General features: G+C 48.4%; 1 protein-coding gene across 1 annotated transcript in view; it reads left to right on the forward strand.

Moving 5' to 3' along the window:
• LOC143274675 (rabphilin-3A-like) overlaps positions 1–16,609 on the forward strand; it is a 185,828-nt gene that overhangs the window by 123,553 nt on the left and 45,666 nt on the right. The window contains exon 7 of the mRNA XM_076578553.1: positions 2,258–2,494. Coding sequence (XP_076434668.1) covers positions 2,258–2,494 — 237 coding nt within the window. The remainder of the gene's footprint in view (positions 1–2,257; positions 2,495–16,609) is intronic.

A 16,609-nucleotide genomic window follows, 5' to 3' on the forward strand; every position in this document is an offset into this window, starting at 1 on the left:
ACGTATGGCCAACGCAGTTTTTCATACCAAACCCCCCCCCTTCTTTGGAATCAACTTCCTCAGCCTCTCCGACACTCATCTTCGCTGCTTTCTTTCAAATACAGTCTGAAGACCCACCTTTTCCCCGTCCAGATTAATTCTCAACAGCTCATCCGTTTCCAGTATGAACTAAAATGACTATTTGTGCAGTGAGTGAGTTTTGATAGTTTCAGGATTTGTTGGTGGTATTTTTTTTTACTGTGTACTATTTACGATTGTGTGCTATGACTTGTGCGTGTGCGTGCGCGTGTGCTTGTGTGTATTTTTATGTGGGGGGTGTTGGGGGGGGGATGAATAGTTTTCAATGTTGTTTGTTATCTTGTGTTCAATTTTTCCTTTTTTATTTTTACATGTGTTCTATTTGTGAACGCCTAGGGCTTATTTTCAAGATTAGGCGTAAATGCTCATAATAATAACAATAATAATAGTAGCAGCACCACTAGTAGCAGCAGCAGCATCAGTACTAGTAGTAGTAGTAGTAGCAGTAGTAGTAGTAGCAGCAGCAGTAGTAGTGGCAGCATCAGTAGTAGTAGAAGTAGTGGCAGCAGCAACATCAGTAGTTGTGTCATTTATTGTTACTATTATCACTGTTGCTGCTGTTGTTTTAATCATCTTCATTTATTATATCACCAACATCATCATCACACCACACCACTTCACACCATCCACTCCACACCACGCAACACAACACCTCACAACACCACACCACACCATGCCGCGCCACACAACTCACAACACCACACCACACCATGCCACACCACACGATGCCACGCAACACAACACCTCACAACACCACACCATACCATGCCACACCACACAGTGCCACGCAACACAACACCTCACAACACCACACAACACAATGCCACACCACACAATGTCACACCACACAACAAACAACCCAACACAACGTGAAACAACACTACACACCACACCACAAAACACCAATCAGACTTACCCAACCGCAACACTACCAAACCACAACACAACACAACACTACCAAACCACAACACAACACTACCAAACCACAACACAACACAACACTACCAAACCACAACACAACATTACCAAACCACAACACAACACAACACTACCACACCACAACACAACACTACCAAACCACAACACAACACAACACGACCAAACCACAACACAACACAGCACTACCAAACCACAACACAACACAACACTACCAAACCACAACACAACACAGCACTACCAAACCACAACACAACACTACCAAACCACAACACAACACAACACTACCACACCACAACAAAACACTACCAAACCACAACACAACACAACACTACCAAACCACAACACAACACAACACTACCAAACCACAACACAACACTACCAAACCACAACACAACACAACACTACCAAACCACAACACAACACTACCAAACCACGACACAACACTACCAAACCACAACACAACACAACACAACACTACCAAACCACAACACAACACTACCAAACCACGACACAACACAACACTACCAAATCACAACACAACACAACACTACCAAACCACAACACAAAACAACACAACACTACCAAACCACAACACAACACAACACAACACTACCAAACCACAACACAACACTACCAAACCACAACTCAGCACAACACAACACAACACTACCAAACCACAACACAACACTACCAAACCACAGCACAACACTACCAAACCACAACTCAACACAACACTACCAAACCACAACACAGCACAACACAATACAACACTACCATACCACAACACAACACAGCACAGCACTACCAAACCACAACACAACACAGCACTACCAAACCACAACAACACAACACTACCAAACCACAACACAACACTACCAAACCACAACACAGCACTACCAAACCACAACACAACACAGCACTACCAAACCACAACACAACACTACCAAACCACAACACAACACTACCAAACCACAACACAACACTACCAAACCACAACACAACACAACACTACCAAACCACAACACAGCACAACACAATATAACACTACCATACCACAACACAACACAGCACAACACAACACAACACTACCAAACCACAACTCAACACAACACAACACTACCAAACCACAACACAACACAACACTGCCAAACCACAACACAACACTGCCAAACCACAACACACCACACCACACCACACCACACCACACCACACAACCAACAACCCACGCCCTGTGTTCCAGGGGACAGTGACAACGTGAGCACGGGCAGTGCCCGAAGCTCCTCCCACCACCACCACCAGCACGACCACCACCACCACCACCACCACCACAACAGCAGCCGGGCCGACCGCAAGGCCAGCGTCACCAGCACGTCCTATGGTAGCGGAGGGGTCGGGGGAGGCCATATCAGCGCCACCGAGAGCAGCCGTGGGGACGACTACCACGACGAGATAGAATCTGAGCGCTCCAGTAACTACCGTGAGTAGTGGTTGATACGTGATGATGAAAGAATGATGCGAGTATATCTTCTTCTTCTTCTTTCGTGGGCTGCAACTCCCACGTTCACTCGTGTGTACACGGGTGGGCTTTTACGTGTATGACCGTTATTACCCCAGCCATGTTGGCAGCCATACTCCGTTTTCGGGGGTGTGCATGTTGGGTATGTTCTTGTTTCCATAACCCACCGAACGCTGACATGGATCACAGGATCTTTAACGTGCGTATTTGATCATCTGCTTGCGTATACACACGAAGGGGGTTCAGACACTAGCAGGTCTGCACATATGTTGACCTGGGAGATCGGAAAAGTCCCTACCTTTCACCCACCAGGCGCCGTTACCGAGATTCGAACCCGGGACCCTCGGATTGAAAGTCCAACGCTTTAACCACTCGGCTATTGCGCCCGTGTACGTGTGGGAGAGTAAATGATTTACAAACAACAAAGAGTGGTAACTCTCTCCATACACAAGGTACACAACTTCAATTCAATGCTGCTTATGCTACCGATTCAGCAAGCACACAGGTAAATAAAAGGTACATTGGAACAAACCCAGACACTTCCTCAAAAAAAAGGAAGCGCCGGGCTTATCCTCTGCACGACAGTTTGACATGTGCACACGGCACCAATGACAGAAGAAATGTGCAAACACGAATTAGCTTTTTATTCAAGACTGGCATGGCGTTTTAATCCTGAATATGCAAAACAGAATATACGGACAATGCAGAACAAACATGGCTGCCTCGATGGATTTTTTGACTGAACACGAATGAATAACGAGGCCAGGAGAGTAAATTATCAATAAATTTGTTAACCTGTGTGCTAGCTGAATAGGTAAGCAGCACTGACTTGAAGTTGTGTACCTTGTGTATGGAGAGAGTTAGCTCTCTTTATTGTTGATGATGGACAATGTTGGATTGATTGGTTGGTTGATATGGGCACTGTGTCATAGGGCCTCTCCCCGCTCACAGCCAGAGCCCTAAGCGCTTTACGAACACACACAGTCATTTGTACAGCTGACTGTCTGTCTGGGTAGAGCTGACCGTGAGCTGCCTTTAGGCGCTCATCATTCGTTTCCTCTGTCATTCATTTAGGCCTCAGGCACGCGTGGGCGCGCATGAACGCACGCACGCACACACACACACACACACACACACACACACACACACACACACACACAAATATATATATATATATATATATATATGGGGGGGGGGTACTTTCAAATATTGCCAGGAACATCTCTTCTCTCTTGATGTTCCGGGTTATTTTACCTGCGCAAAGTGCATGCTGCACACTAGTCCTCGGTTGATCGTCTCATCCGAATGACTAGCTGTCCAGACCACCACTCAAGGTCCAGTGGAGGGAGACTAAACACTGGCCAGTGTGGGATGTATTCCACTGCATTGACTGCTACATCTCCGACAGTTGGTAGATTTTTTCCTCTCTCCTTCTGAAAATCATTGCATTGACTGCTAGATTTTTTTTTCAGATTTGGTTATGTTTGCTTTTATTTCGGAGTAGAAGCATGTCACATATCTTAGATTCGTAGGAACGTAATTTGCATTGTTAGAAACTTGTGTCTGTACATTTTACATTACATTGTAATGAAGTCTTTGATGATGGTGTTGATAATAATAATCATAACAATGAAAGTATTTGTTCAGTGCTGAATCGTGTGCGGATAGATAAAAGCGCTTTCACGCCCATAGAAAAAAATATGTAAATCAACAACACAACAATAACAACAACAACAACAACAAAAATTTGGGTTGTAAAATAAGGTTCCCGTTCATTTTACAAGCCACACATTTTTACAGACTTTCTCACTTTGTTAGTTTTACAGACACAACAGTCATGTTTTCATTTGTCACTTTCATATCAGACTTTCACACAAATGGATAATAATTGTGATTTGCAGGGTGCACATCAATACAGATTATTTGTGTTCTATTTCTTGTTATCACTGTGATATTCCGACCTCACGCAAACAACAGAAGTGAACATTTTCACAGAACAAGATCCAAAAGACATCGTGTTCCTTTCTGGGTGGGAAAAACACTACTGAGAACCAGACAATGAAAAGGGAGAATAGGATAAGTCAGGTTCTCTCTCTGTGTGTCTGTGTCTGTGTGTATCTGCGTGTCTGTGTGTGTCTGTGGGGGGGGGGGGCGGAGGCGGGAGGTGCGTGCGTGCATGTGCGCGTGCATCTCTTCATGTATATGTGCGTGCGTGCATGTTTGTATGCGACTATGGGCATACACGCATGATTGTGTGTGTGTGTGTGTGCGCGCGCGCGCATGTGAGTAGTTAGGGTATGAGCGGAAATGGGAGAAAAACCTTCCAGGGGGTCACAGTTGGAGAGGGAGATAGAGCACCATGACACACAGTGTGGGGGAGACAGGGAGAGATGGGGGTGGTTGGTGGGGGAGGGTGGGAGGGGGGTAGAGCACCATGACACACAGTGTGGGAGAGACAGGAAGGGATGGGGGTGGTTGGTGGGGGAGGGGGGGGAGGGAGGGGGTAGAGCACCATGACACACAGTGTGGGAGAGACAGGAATGGATGGGGGTGGTTGGGAGGGGGTGGGGGAAGGGGGAGGGGGGTAGAGCACCATGACACACAGTGTGGGAGAGACAGGAAGGGATGGGGGTGGTTGGTGGGGGAGGGAGGGGGGGTTGAGCACCATGACACACAGTGTGGGAGAGACAGGAAGGCATGGGGGTGGTTGGTGGGGGAGGGGGAGGGAGGGAGGGGGGGTAGAGCACCATGACACACAGTGGGGGGGAGACAGGAAGGGATGGGGGTGGTTGGTGGGGGAGGGGGGAGGGTGTAGGGAGGGGGGTAGAGCACCATGACACACAGTGTGGGAGAGACAGGAAGGGATGGGGGTGGTTGGTGGGGGAGGGGGGAGGGTGTAGGGAGGGGGGTAGAGCACCATGACACACAGTGTGGGAGAGACAGGAAGGGATGGGGGTGGTTGGTGGGGGAGGGGGGAGGGTGTAGGGAGGGGGGGGTAGAGCACCATGACACACAGTGGGGGGGATACAGGAAGGGATGGGGGTGGTTGGTGGGGGAGGGGGGAGGGAGGGAGGGGGATAGAGCACCATGACACACAGTGTGGGGGAGACAGGAAGGGATGGGGGTGGTGGTTGGTGGGGAAGGGGGGGAGGGAGGGGGTAGAGCACCATGACACACAGTGTGGGAGAGACAGGAAGGCATGGGGGTGGTTGGTGGGGGAGGGGGGGAGGGAGGGGGGTAGAGCAGCATGACACACAGTGGGGGGGAGACAGGAAGGGATGGGGGTGGTTGGTGGGGGAGGGGGGAGGGTGTAGGGAGGGGGGTAGAGCACCATGACACACAGTGTGGGAGAGACAGGAAGGCATGGGGGTGGTTGGTGGGGGAGGGGGGAGGGAGGGGGGTAGAGCAGCATGACACACAGTGGGGGGGAGACAGGAAGGCATGGGGGTGGTTGGTGGGGGAGGGGGGAGGGGGCAGGGAGGGGGGTAGAGCACCATGACACACAGTGTGGGGGAGACAGGAAGGGATGGGGGTGGTTGGTGGGGGGGAGGGGGGTAGAGCACCATGACACACAGTGGGGGGGAGACAGGAAGGCATGGGGGTGGTGTGTGGGGGAGGGGGGAGGGAGGGAGGTGGGTAGAGCACCATGACACACAGTGTGGGGGAGACAGGGAGGCATGGGGGTGGTTGGTGGGGGAGGGGGAGGGAGTGGGGTAGAGCATCATGACACACAGTGTGGGGGAGACAGGGAGGGATGGGGGTGGTTGGTGGGGGAGGGGGGAGGGAGGGGGGCAGAGCACCTTGACACACAGTGTGGGGGAGACAGGAAGGGATGGGGGTGGTTGGTGGGGGAGGGGAGGGAGGGGGATAGCAGCATGACACACGGTGTAGGGGGGACAGGAAGGCATGTGGGTGGGTGGGGGAGGGGGGGAGGTTCAACCTGATTCCTGATCCCAGTCACCAGAACGACGAGCTGCCCGGAGTGCCGAATAAAGATGGGATTCTTTGCGTTGTGTGTTGTTGTTTTTTTCTTTCCCCATGTGTTCTCTGGACTGCAGACTACATGGGCCACCGACCTCTGACACGGATGTAGCCGTGTGAGAAGACAGTGTGGGTGGGTGTGTCTGACGGAACGGGTTATGGACGACGACAGGTTTGTCTCTGTTGTAATTCACTGCAGTAAGCAAGTTTCAGGGCAGTTAGGGCTTCCCTCAACCTCTGGGTGTGTCTCCCACTGTAAGCAAGTTTCAGGGCAGTTAGGGCTTCCCTCAACCTCTGGGTGTGTCTCCCACTGTAAGGCATGTAGTTACTGCACACAGCACAGCCCTTGACGCGGGTCAGAGTGTTGGTATCTTGACGTTCGTCCCTTGACTGCTGCTGCTAAGTGCGTTCGTGAGTGAAGGGCTGTCACCTCACTGAGATCAGACACGGCTGACAGGTCAGGATGTCAGTGAAGGGCTGTCACCCCACTGAGTTAGGACAGAGCTTACAGGTCAGGATGTCAGCGAAGGGCTGTCACCCCACTGAGTTAGGACAGAGCTTACAGGTCAGGATGTCAGTGAAGGGCTGTCACCCCACTGAGTTAGGGCAGAGCTGACAGGTCAGGATGTCAGTGAAGGGCTGTCACCCCACTGAGTTAGGACAGAGCTTACAGGTCAGGATGTCAGTGAAGGGCTGTCACCCCACTGAGTTAGGGCAGAGCTTACAGGTCAGGATGTCACAGTCGCCACTCTGTGTCTGGACGTCCTCCCCTTGGGATCATAACTCTTTTGTTCAGCAAAGCAATGGCGCTGTTGGTAAGTGCACACACAGAAATTTGTGACTGCCTTTCATCTAACTCATGCTAACCAATCTCGTTTAGCCAAGGTTCAGCAGTCAAGATGTTAAAGTAGGTGTGGAGTCGAGTATATGTGTCAGCCTGCACGCTTTGGTCCTTGGTCGTGAGGTCCTACGTGGTGAGGTCCTTAGTGGTGAGGTCCTTGTTGAGGTCCATAGTGGAGAGGTCCCTTATGGTAAGGTCCTTATTGATGTCCTTAGTGGTGAGGTCCCTTATGGTAAGGTCCTTGGTGGTGAGGTCCTTGATGTTAAGGCCCTTGGTGGTGAGGTCCTTAATGGTGAGGTCATTGGTGGTGAGGTCCTTAATGGTGAGGTCCTTGGTGGTGAGGTCCTTAATGGTGAGGTCCTTGATGTTAAGGCCCTTGGTGGTGAGGTCCTTAATGGTGAGGTCATTGGTGGTGAGGTCCGTAATGGTGAGGTCCTTGGTGGTGAGGTCCTTAATGGTGAGGTCCTTGGTGGTGAGGTCCTTAATGGTGAGGTCCTTGGTGGTGAGGCCCTTAATGGTAAAGTCCTAAGTGATGAGATCCTTAATGGTGAGGCCCTTGGTGATGATGTCCTTAATGGTAAAGTCCTAAGTGATGAGGTCCTTAATGGTAAAGTCTTATGTGGTGAGGTCCTTAATGGTAAGGTCTTTTGTGGTGAGGTTTTTTGGTGGTGATGAAGTCCTTGGTGGGGAGGTCCTTGGTGGTGAAGTCCTTGGTGGGGAGGTCCTTGGTGGTGAAGTCCTTGGTGGGGAGGTCCTTGGTGGGGAGGTCCTTGGTGGTGAAGTCCTTGGTGGGGAGGTGCTTGGTGGTGAAGTCCTTGGTGGGGAGGTGCTTGGAGAGTTTGGAGATTTTTTACCCGATGTGCAGGGAGGCGTTGTGGCAGAATAGGTCAGGTGTTGGACTGTGATCCAGAGTTCACCAGGGCGAAAAGAGAGGATTGGGCCCCGCCTTCCCATGCCGAGCCGGGACACAGTGGACATGAATTCACTGCCTTCCCATGCCAAGCCCTGGTCACAGTGGACATGAATTCACTGCCTTCCCATGCCGAGCTCTGGTCACAGTGGACATGAATTCACTGCCTTCCCATGCCGAGCTCTGGTCACAGTGGACATGAATTCACTGCCTTCCCATGCCGAGCCCTGATCACAGTGGACATGAATTCACTGCCTTCCCATGCCGAGCTCTGGTCACAGTGGACAAGAATTCACTGCCTTCCCATGCCGAGCTCTGGTCACATAATTCACTGCCTTCCCATGCCGAGCTCTGGTCACATAATTCACTGCCTTCCCATGCCGAGCTCTGGTCACAGTGGACATGAATTCACTGCCTTCCCATGCCGAGAATTCACTGCCTTCCCATGCCGAGCTCTGGTCACAGTGGACATGAATTCACTGCCTTCCCATGCCGAGCTCTGGTCACAATGGACATGAATTCACTGCCTTCCCATGCCGAGCTCTGGTCACAATGGACATGAATTCACTGCCTTCCCATGCCGAGCTCTGGTCACAGTGGACATGAATTCACTGCCTTCCCATGCCGAGAATTCACTGCCTTCCCATGCCGAGCTCTGGTCACAGTGGACAAGAATTCACTGCCTTCCCATGCCGAGCTCTGGTCACAGTGGACATGAATTCACTGCCTTCCCATGCCAAGCCCTGGACACAGTGGACAGGAATTCACTGCCTTCCCATGCCAAGCCCTGATCACAGTGGACATGAATTCACTGCCTTCCCATGCCGAGCTCTGGTCACAGTGGACATGAATTCACTGCCTTCCCATGCCGAGCTCTGGTCACAGTGGACATGAATTCACTGCCTTCCCATGCTGAGCTCTGGTCACAATGGACATGATTTCACTGCCTTCCCATGCTGAGCTCTGGTCACAGTGGACATGAATTCACTGCCTTCCCATGCCAAGCTCTGGTCACAGTGGACATGAATTCACTGCCTTCCCATGCCGAGCTCTGGTCACATAATTCACTGCCTTCCCATGCCGAGCTCTGGTCACATAATTCACTGCCTTCCCATGCCGAGCTCTGGTCACATAATTCACTGCCTTCCCATGCCGAGCTCTGGTCACATAATTCACTGCCTTCCCATGCCGAGCCCTGGTCACATAATTCACTGCCTTCCCATGCCGAGCTCTGGTCACAGTGGACATGAATTCACTGCCTTCTCATGCCGAGCTCTGGTCACAGTGGACAGGAATTCACTGCCTTCCCATACCGAGCTCTGGTCACAATGGACATGAATTCACTGCCTTCCCATGCCGAGAATTCACTGCCTTCCCATGCCAAGCTGTGGTCACAGTGGACATGAATTCACTGCCTTCCCATGCCGAGAATTCACTGCCTTCCCATGCCGAGCTCTGGTCACAGTGGACATGAATTCACTGCCTTCCCAAGCCAAGCTCTGGTCACAGTGGACATGAATTCACTGCCTTCCCAAGCCAAGCTCTGGTAACAATGGACATGAATTCACTGCCTTCCCATGCCGATCCCTGGTCACAGTGGACATGAATTCAATGTCTTCTCATGCCGATCTCCGGTCACAGTGGACATGAATTCACTGCCTTCCCATGCCGAGCTCTGGTCACAGTGGACAAGAATTCACTGCCTTCCCATGCCAAGCCCTGGACACAGTGGACAAGAATTCACTGCCTTCCCATGCCAAGCCCTGGACACAGTGGACATGAATTCACTGCCTTCCCATGCCAAGCCCTGATCACAGTGGACATGAATTCACTGCCTTCCCATGCCGAGCCCTGGTCACAGTGGACACGAATTCACTGCCCCGATGGCCGTAAGAGGCTATGGGACCTTTCACCACTTTTTAGGGAGGGTCGATGTATCACATTTTTTTGTTGGCTGTTGGTATGGTTGATCCGTCTGAAGGCTTGCTGTCTGCACAGATTTCTGTCCCATACAAGAATCGCTCCGTCTTTGTCCGCTTTTTTCTTGTTGATGACGTTTTTGTTCTGATTTTTTTTATGAAAGCAAACGTTAGCTAATTTCCGAGTGAACGAGATGCTGTGTGGTGAGGTCAGTTTGGAGTTTGTGTTGTTCAGTCAGACACTTACTGACTCAGCTGTCCCGACACGTCAGCACGCTGCTCCTTGACGATAGAAAACACGCACAAAATCCCTGACGATAGAAAACACGCACAAAATCCCTGACCCCTGACGATAGAAAACACGCACAAAATCCCTGACCCCTGACGATAGAAAACACGCACAAAATCCCTGACGATAGAAAACACGCACAAAATCCCTGACCCCTGACGATAGAAAACACGCACAAAATCCCTGACGATAGAAAACATGCACAAAATCCCTGACCCCTGACGATAGAAAACACGCACAAAATCCCTGACGATAGAAAACACGCACAAAATCCCTGACCCCTGACGATAGAAAACACGCACAAAATCCCTGACCCCTGACGATAGAAAACACGCACAAAATCCCTGACGATAGAAAACATGCACAAAATCCCTGACGATAGAAAACACGCACAAAATCCCTGACCCCTGACGATAGAAAACACGCACAAAATCCCTGACGATAGAAAACACACACAAAATCCCTGACGATAGAAAACACGCACAAAATCCCTGACGATAGAAAACATGCACAAAATCCCTGACGATAGAAAACACGCACGATAGAAAACATGCACAAAATCCCTGACGATAGAAAACACAAAATCCCTGACGATAGAAAACACAAAATCCCTGACGATAGAAAACATGCACAAAATCCCTGACGATAGAAAACATGCACAAAATCCCTCTCGACAAAACTCTGTGGACACCCAGGAAAACTTTTTGTTCTGGCATAGCGGTCACCATGCCAACGGCGTTTTTGTTCTGGCGTAGCGGTCACCATGCCAACGGCGTTTTTGTTCTGGCGTAGCGGTCACCATGCCAACGGCGTTTTTGTCACGGGCAGACAGTTGGAGGCTGTTGGATCTCATTTTTTCTTCCTCAATTGCATGCAAGTCTACGGAGCACAATAGTTTGTTGTTTTTTTTCCTCTCTCTTTTAGTGCTACACGTGGGACTTTCCTAATTGGCCGTGTTGGTTCGGTTTTTGTCCACAGTGTGAACATTATGTCAGGGTGTTTTGGCCTCTACTGAAGGTTCCTGTCCCACCCACAGTGTGAACATTATGACGGGGTGTTTTGGCCTCTACTGAAGGCTCCTGCCCACAGTGTGAACATTATGACGGGGTGTTTTGGCCTCTACTGAAGGCTTTGAACATTATGTAGGGTGTTTGGGCCTCTACTGAAGGCTCTGAACATTATGTCGGGGTGTTTGGGCCTGTACTGAAGGTTCCTGTCCTGCCCACAGTGTGAACATTATGACGGGGTGTTTTGGCCTCAACTGAAGGCTCCGAACATTATGTCGGGGTGTTTTGGTCTCTATTGAAGGCTCCTGTCCTGTCCACAGTGTGAACATTATGTTGGGGTGTTTGGGCCTGTACTGAAGGCTCCTGTCCTGCCCACAGTGTGAACATTATGACGGGGTGTTTGGCCTCTACTGAAGGCTCTGAACATTATGTTGGAGTGTTTGGGCCTGTACTGAAGGCTCCTGTCCTGCCCACAGTGTGAACATTATGACGGGGTGTTTGGCCTCTACTGAAGGCTCTGAACATTATGTTGGAGTGTTTGGGCCTGTACTGAAGGCTCCTGTCCTGCCCACAGTGTGAACATTATGTCGCGGTGTTTGGGCCTCTACTGAAGGCTCTGAACATTATGTCGGGGTGTTTTGGCCTCTACTGAAGGCTCCTGTCCTGCCCACAGTTCAGTACACTAACAGCTTAAACGAGAAGACCAGGGCCAGATTTCTTCAGGCGATCTTTGCGGTGCTAAGTTTGCTTTGAGTTGGATGCTGTTCCTGAGTAAATGGAATTATCTTTGCAGTGCTAAGTTTGCTTTGAGTTGGATACTGTTCCTAAGTAAATGGAATTCACTGTAGTTACTTGAGGCGATCCTTGCAGTGCTAAGTTTGCTTAGAGTTAAGAATGTTCCTAAGTATATGGAACTGACTGTGGTTGCATGAGGCGAAGTTTGCAGCGCCAAGTTTGCACAGAGTTAAACATATTCAGAAGTATGTGGAATTTCACCGTGGAGTTGGGAACATTCTTAACGTTAAGCAAACTTAGCGCTGCAAAGATCGCCTCATACAAGTGACCCCCGGGTCCACAGAAGTGAGTGTTGTGTGCGCACTTCGTAGCTAGATGTCACGTGTCTTTGATGACAGCGGGGATCAGATTCTCCCCAGCAGCACTGCAGGCATCTGCCTGGTCTGTAAAACACCTTTTTTTTACGAAAAGAAGTGTACAGTGAAGCCTTGTCACACCGTCTCATACCAAAGAGTGTCTGTAACATCGTCCATCAGTATCATCCTCATCGTTCGTCAGTCAACGGATGAATGAGTGATGAATGATATTGATACGTATACAGCGCATATCCTCGGTCGGAGACCAAGCTCTAAGCGCTTTACAAACTCTTTATGAATAGATAAATAAGTAAATTGATAATCAAATAAAGAAACAAAAAATGGTCAACGGTATGTGTTGACAAGTGCACATAGAATTTGACAGTTTAGTTTGTATGAGAATGGACAGGAAGATTGTTTGGTTTGAAGAAAGATTTGTTGTTACACGTTATGTTCCACCTGAAGATAGTCCAGTGTCTGTTATTTTACTAGAGAAGATGGTATTGAGTACTGCCTCGTGGTGACTTGAATGCAAGGACAGGTAGTGAACAACCGGGTGACGAAATGATGGCAAGTTATGTGACAAACAATAGAAGACACCACAGATCATTGGGTGCTGGGAATGAAGCAACAAACAAAATGTTGGGGTCTGTGTTTCGTTTTCCTTTGTAGAACTTTTAGTTTCGGATGCACTTCTGCAGTGTTGCCAGATTTGTTGATATGCATATGCAGGCTCTCAGAAAATTGCTGTTTCTTGTATTGTAAGGTTTGTAAATATTCATTATACAGAGCGGATTTCACTTAGTATCTGCTGAATTGTTGTTGAAAGATTTCCCATCGTGAATATTTTTTTATTCGAACAGATTCACAGATTCATGTTTGCTGTTTTGTCATACTGTACCGAGACTCATTCAGAGACAACTTTCAAAAGAAATAATCTTGTGTCTGTATAAAGGCTTCATAAGCACACTTTTTATATACATGTACGTGCTGTGTGAACGCTGTATACACATAGCACGTGCACATCCTTTCTTGGTGCAACAGTAGTGTTTGTGTCTGATCCGTGCAGGCGAGTGCGTACGTGTTATCCCTGAGCCAATAAGCATTTGTATGAGAATGTGTGTGTGTGTGTGTGTGTGTGTGTGTGTGTGTGTGTGACCGTAGCCTCAGAGCTTTAGAGCAAGTTTTTTTTTTACACTTAAAAAACAGTGCCCAAGAAGTATATTTAGTCTCCAGAATGTCGCTCAATTGTATCCTCGCTACAGCTTATCGACATAAAGTACAAATCATTTCATTCGTTTTCAGATTATTTTTGATTAATTTAAAACCAAATATGGTACACAGTTCACTCGCTAATGTTGAGGAATATTTTCAAATAGGCCCACACACAATTTTAATGTGAGGCTTTAAAGCCTTTGGGACTTAGCTTTCTGGAAAGATTATTGGAATATGTTGATTATTTGTTGTTATTGTAAAGGGTTCCTGTAAGCTTGCTTCATGGTCCAGTTGGCTATTTGATGTAACTGTTTCTTATCAGTTTGCAACTTGTATTAGGTTTTCACTCCTTTGTTTTAATTCATTCTTTCGCTCTTTCGTCTGAAATCACACAATGTGAAAAGACGTTAAACCGGCCGAAGAACACATATATTACATGTTGGTGTTGTACATCACCCCCATGTGTGCCTTAGTACTGCACGGTTGTGGATACATTCACACGAATGGCTTTTCCCAGCACACTGAAATTATGCGTTGTGTGCAAGCTTACATGAATACAACTACATGGTTTCACATACTGCGGTGTGGTTATCCTTATGAAACAGTGTATTGCCTGTAACACGGTGTCGGGAACTTTGTCATTGTGTGTCTGGCACATCCGGCTTGTGTGTATTTGATGTTCTTTTTTTTTGAAATATTGAATGAACGAACTTTAGTTTATCATGGCAGAATGCTCTCTATCTTTTGTTGCCTAGCCGACCACACAGGGCTGTCATAAATAAATTACTTGAATGTATGTGCATGTTTAGATGATTCATATTTACAAGTATTTTGTAATGATTTATATACTGTGTATATATGCATGCGGTGTGTATGTATCGTGTGCATGTATGGTGAGTATAGTTTGGACCCTTTCACACACATCCACATACACAGATTCACGTACGCATGTCAGCATTCACGCATGCACGTATACACACACATACACACATGCATGAACGCAGGCATAAACGCACGAATGCACGCATGAAGCGCAAGCACGCACACACACACACACACACACACACACACACACACACACACTGACTCATATACGCACACACACACACACACACACACACACGCACGCACGCACGCACGCACGCACGCACGCACGCACACACACACACACACACACACACACACACACTGCTGTACTTATATATTATACAGGTGACACTGCCTTGGCTGGCAGATCACTTCCTGTACCGATGTGCTGTATAAAGATTTTCTAAGTAAAGCTCGGAGATGCCTTGTATCGATCACAGCACATTGTCAAATGACAGGGCTGTGAACTTCTCAACTCCAAAGATAAAAGTGGAGAGGAGAGAGAGAGAGAGAGAGAATCTACAGAGTTCATATGAAGTTATGGGCCATTTCACGAAGGCACTTTTTGTCGTTGTTGTTTTTGCTATTTTTCATAAAATGTCAGAATAATCGAGTTCAGTTTCAGTTTCACTTTCTCAAGGAGATGTCACTGTGTTCGTACAAATCCATATACGCTACACCACATCTGCTAGGCAGATCCCTGACCAGCAGTATAGCCCCACACACTTACTTCGGCCTTGAGTGCATGCATGTTTATGTTTGTGTGCCTATCACAGTGCATGTTTTCCACATAATTTCCCCAGAGAACAACACTCTCGTTGCCGTGGGTTCTTTTCCTGTGCGCTAAGTGCGCGTTGCACACGGAACCTGGGTTTATCGTCTCATCCGAAGAACTAGACGCTCAGTTTGATTTTCCAGTCAAACTTGGAAGAAAGGGCGAGAGCGGCAGATGAAAGTCTTAACTATAATCGAGGGATAATTCAGAAAAAAGGCTGCCTTTGGTCAACCTCTGACCTCTGAACACACACCTCTGGCCTCTGAACACACACCACTGACCTCATGACCTCTGAACACACGCCACTGACCTCTGAACCACTGACCTCTGAACACACACCACTGACCTCTGAACACACACAACTGACCTCTGAACACACTCCACTGACCTCTGAACCACTGAACCACTGACCTCTGAACACACACCACTGTCCTCTGAACACACACCACTGACCTCTGACCTTTGAACACACACCACTGACCTCTGAACACACCACTGACCTCTGACCTCTGAACACACACCACTGACCTCTGAACACACCACTGACCTCTGAACACACACCACTGACCTCTGACCTCTGAACACACACCACTGACCTCTGACCTCTGAACACACACCTCTGACCTCTGAACACACACCACTGACCTCTGAACACACACCACTGACGTCTGACCTCTGAACACACACAGTTGTTTTAGCCACACGTGCACCATGAACACCTTGAAAACCCCCCAACACATTGAGATATTGATGCTTCAGCCAACAATTCATGTCAGCCAGTAGCTGGTTTATGAACGATAGCTGTAGTTTTTCATTGTTAAAAAAAGAAGAAGAAAAAGAAATGGAAACCCACGTGCAAAACAGCAGCTTTGGTTGTGAGTGGTGCTGGACATTCAGCAGTCATCTCCCCTGACAGGAAGACTGTGCAAGTTCCCCAAGTGGTCCTTCATTGTTTTGGTCAACCCTGTGCTTACGTTCCATAGTGAGATTCTTTAAAAGTCATGCTGAAATAGTGTGCTGTCTCTTCTGCTGATTGACTGTGAAACCTGTATCAGAAACTTGTCTCCTTTTTCTCTCTCTCTTTTTTTTCTTTTTTGTAGATACCCCACTTTGTTCTATTCCAGTAGTAGAAATAGAGGAGTTTCACTGGCTTCATTCATATATGGAGACGTGTAAATTAC

The sequence above is a fragment of the Babylonia areolata genome, chromosome 29 (assembly GCF_041734735.1).
Source record: "Babylonia areolata isolate BAREFJ2019XMU chromosome 29, ASM4173473v1, whole genome shotgun sequence".
Classification (NCBI taxonomy): domain Eukaryota; kingdom Metazoa; phylum Mollusca; class Gastropoda; order Neogastropoda; family Buccinidae; genus Babylonia; species Babylonia areolata.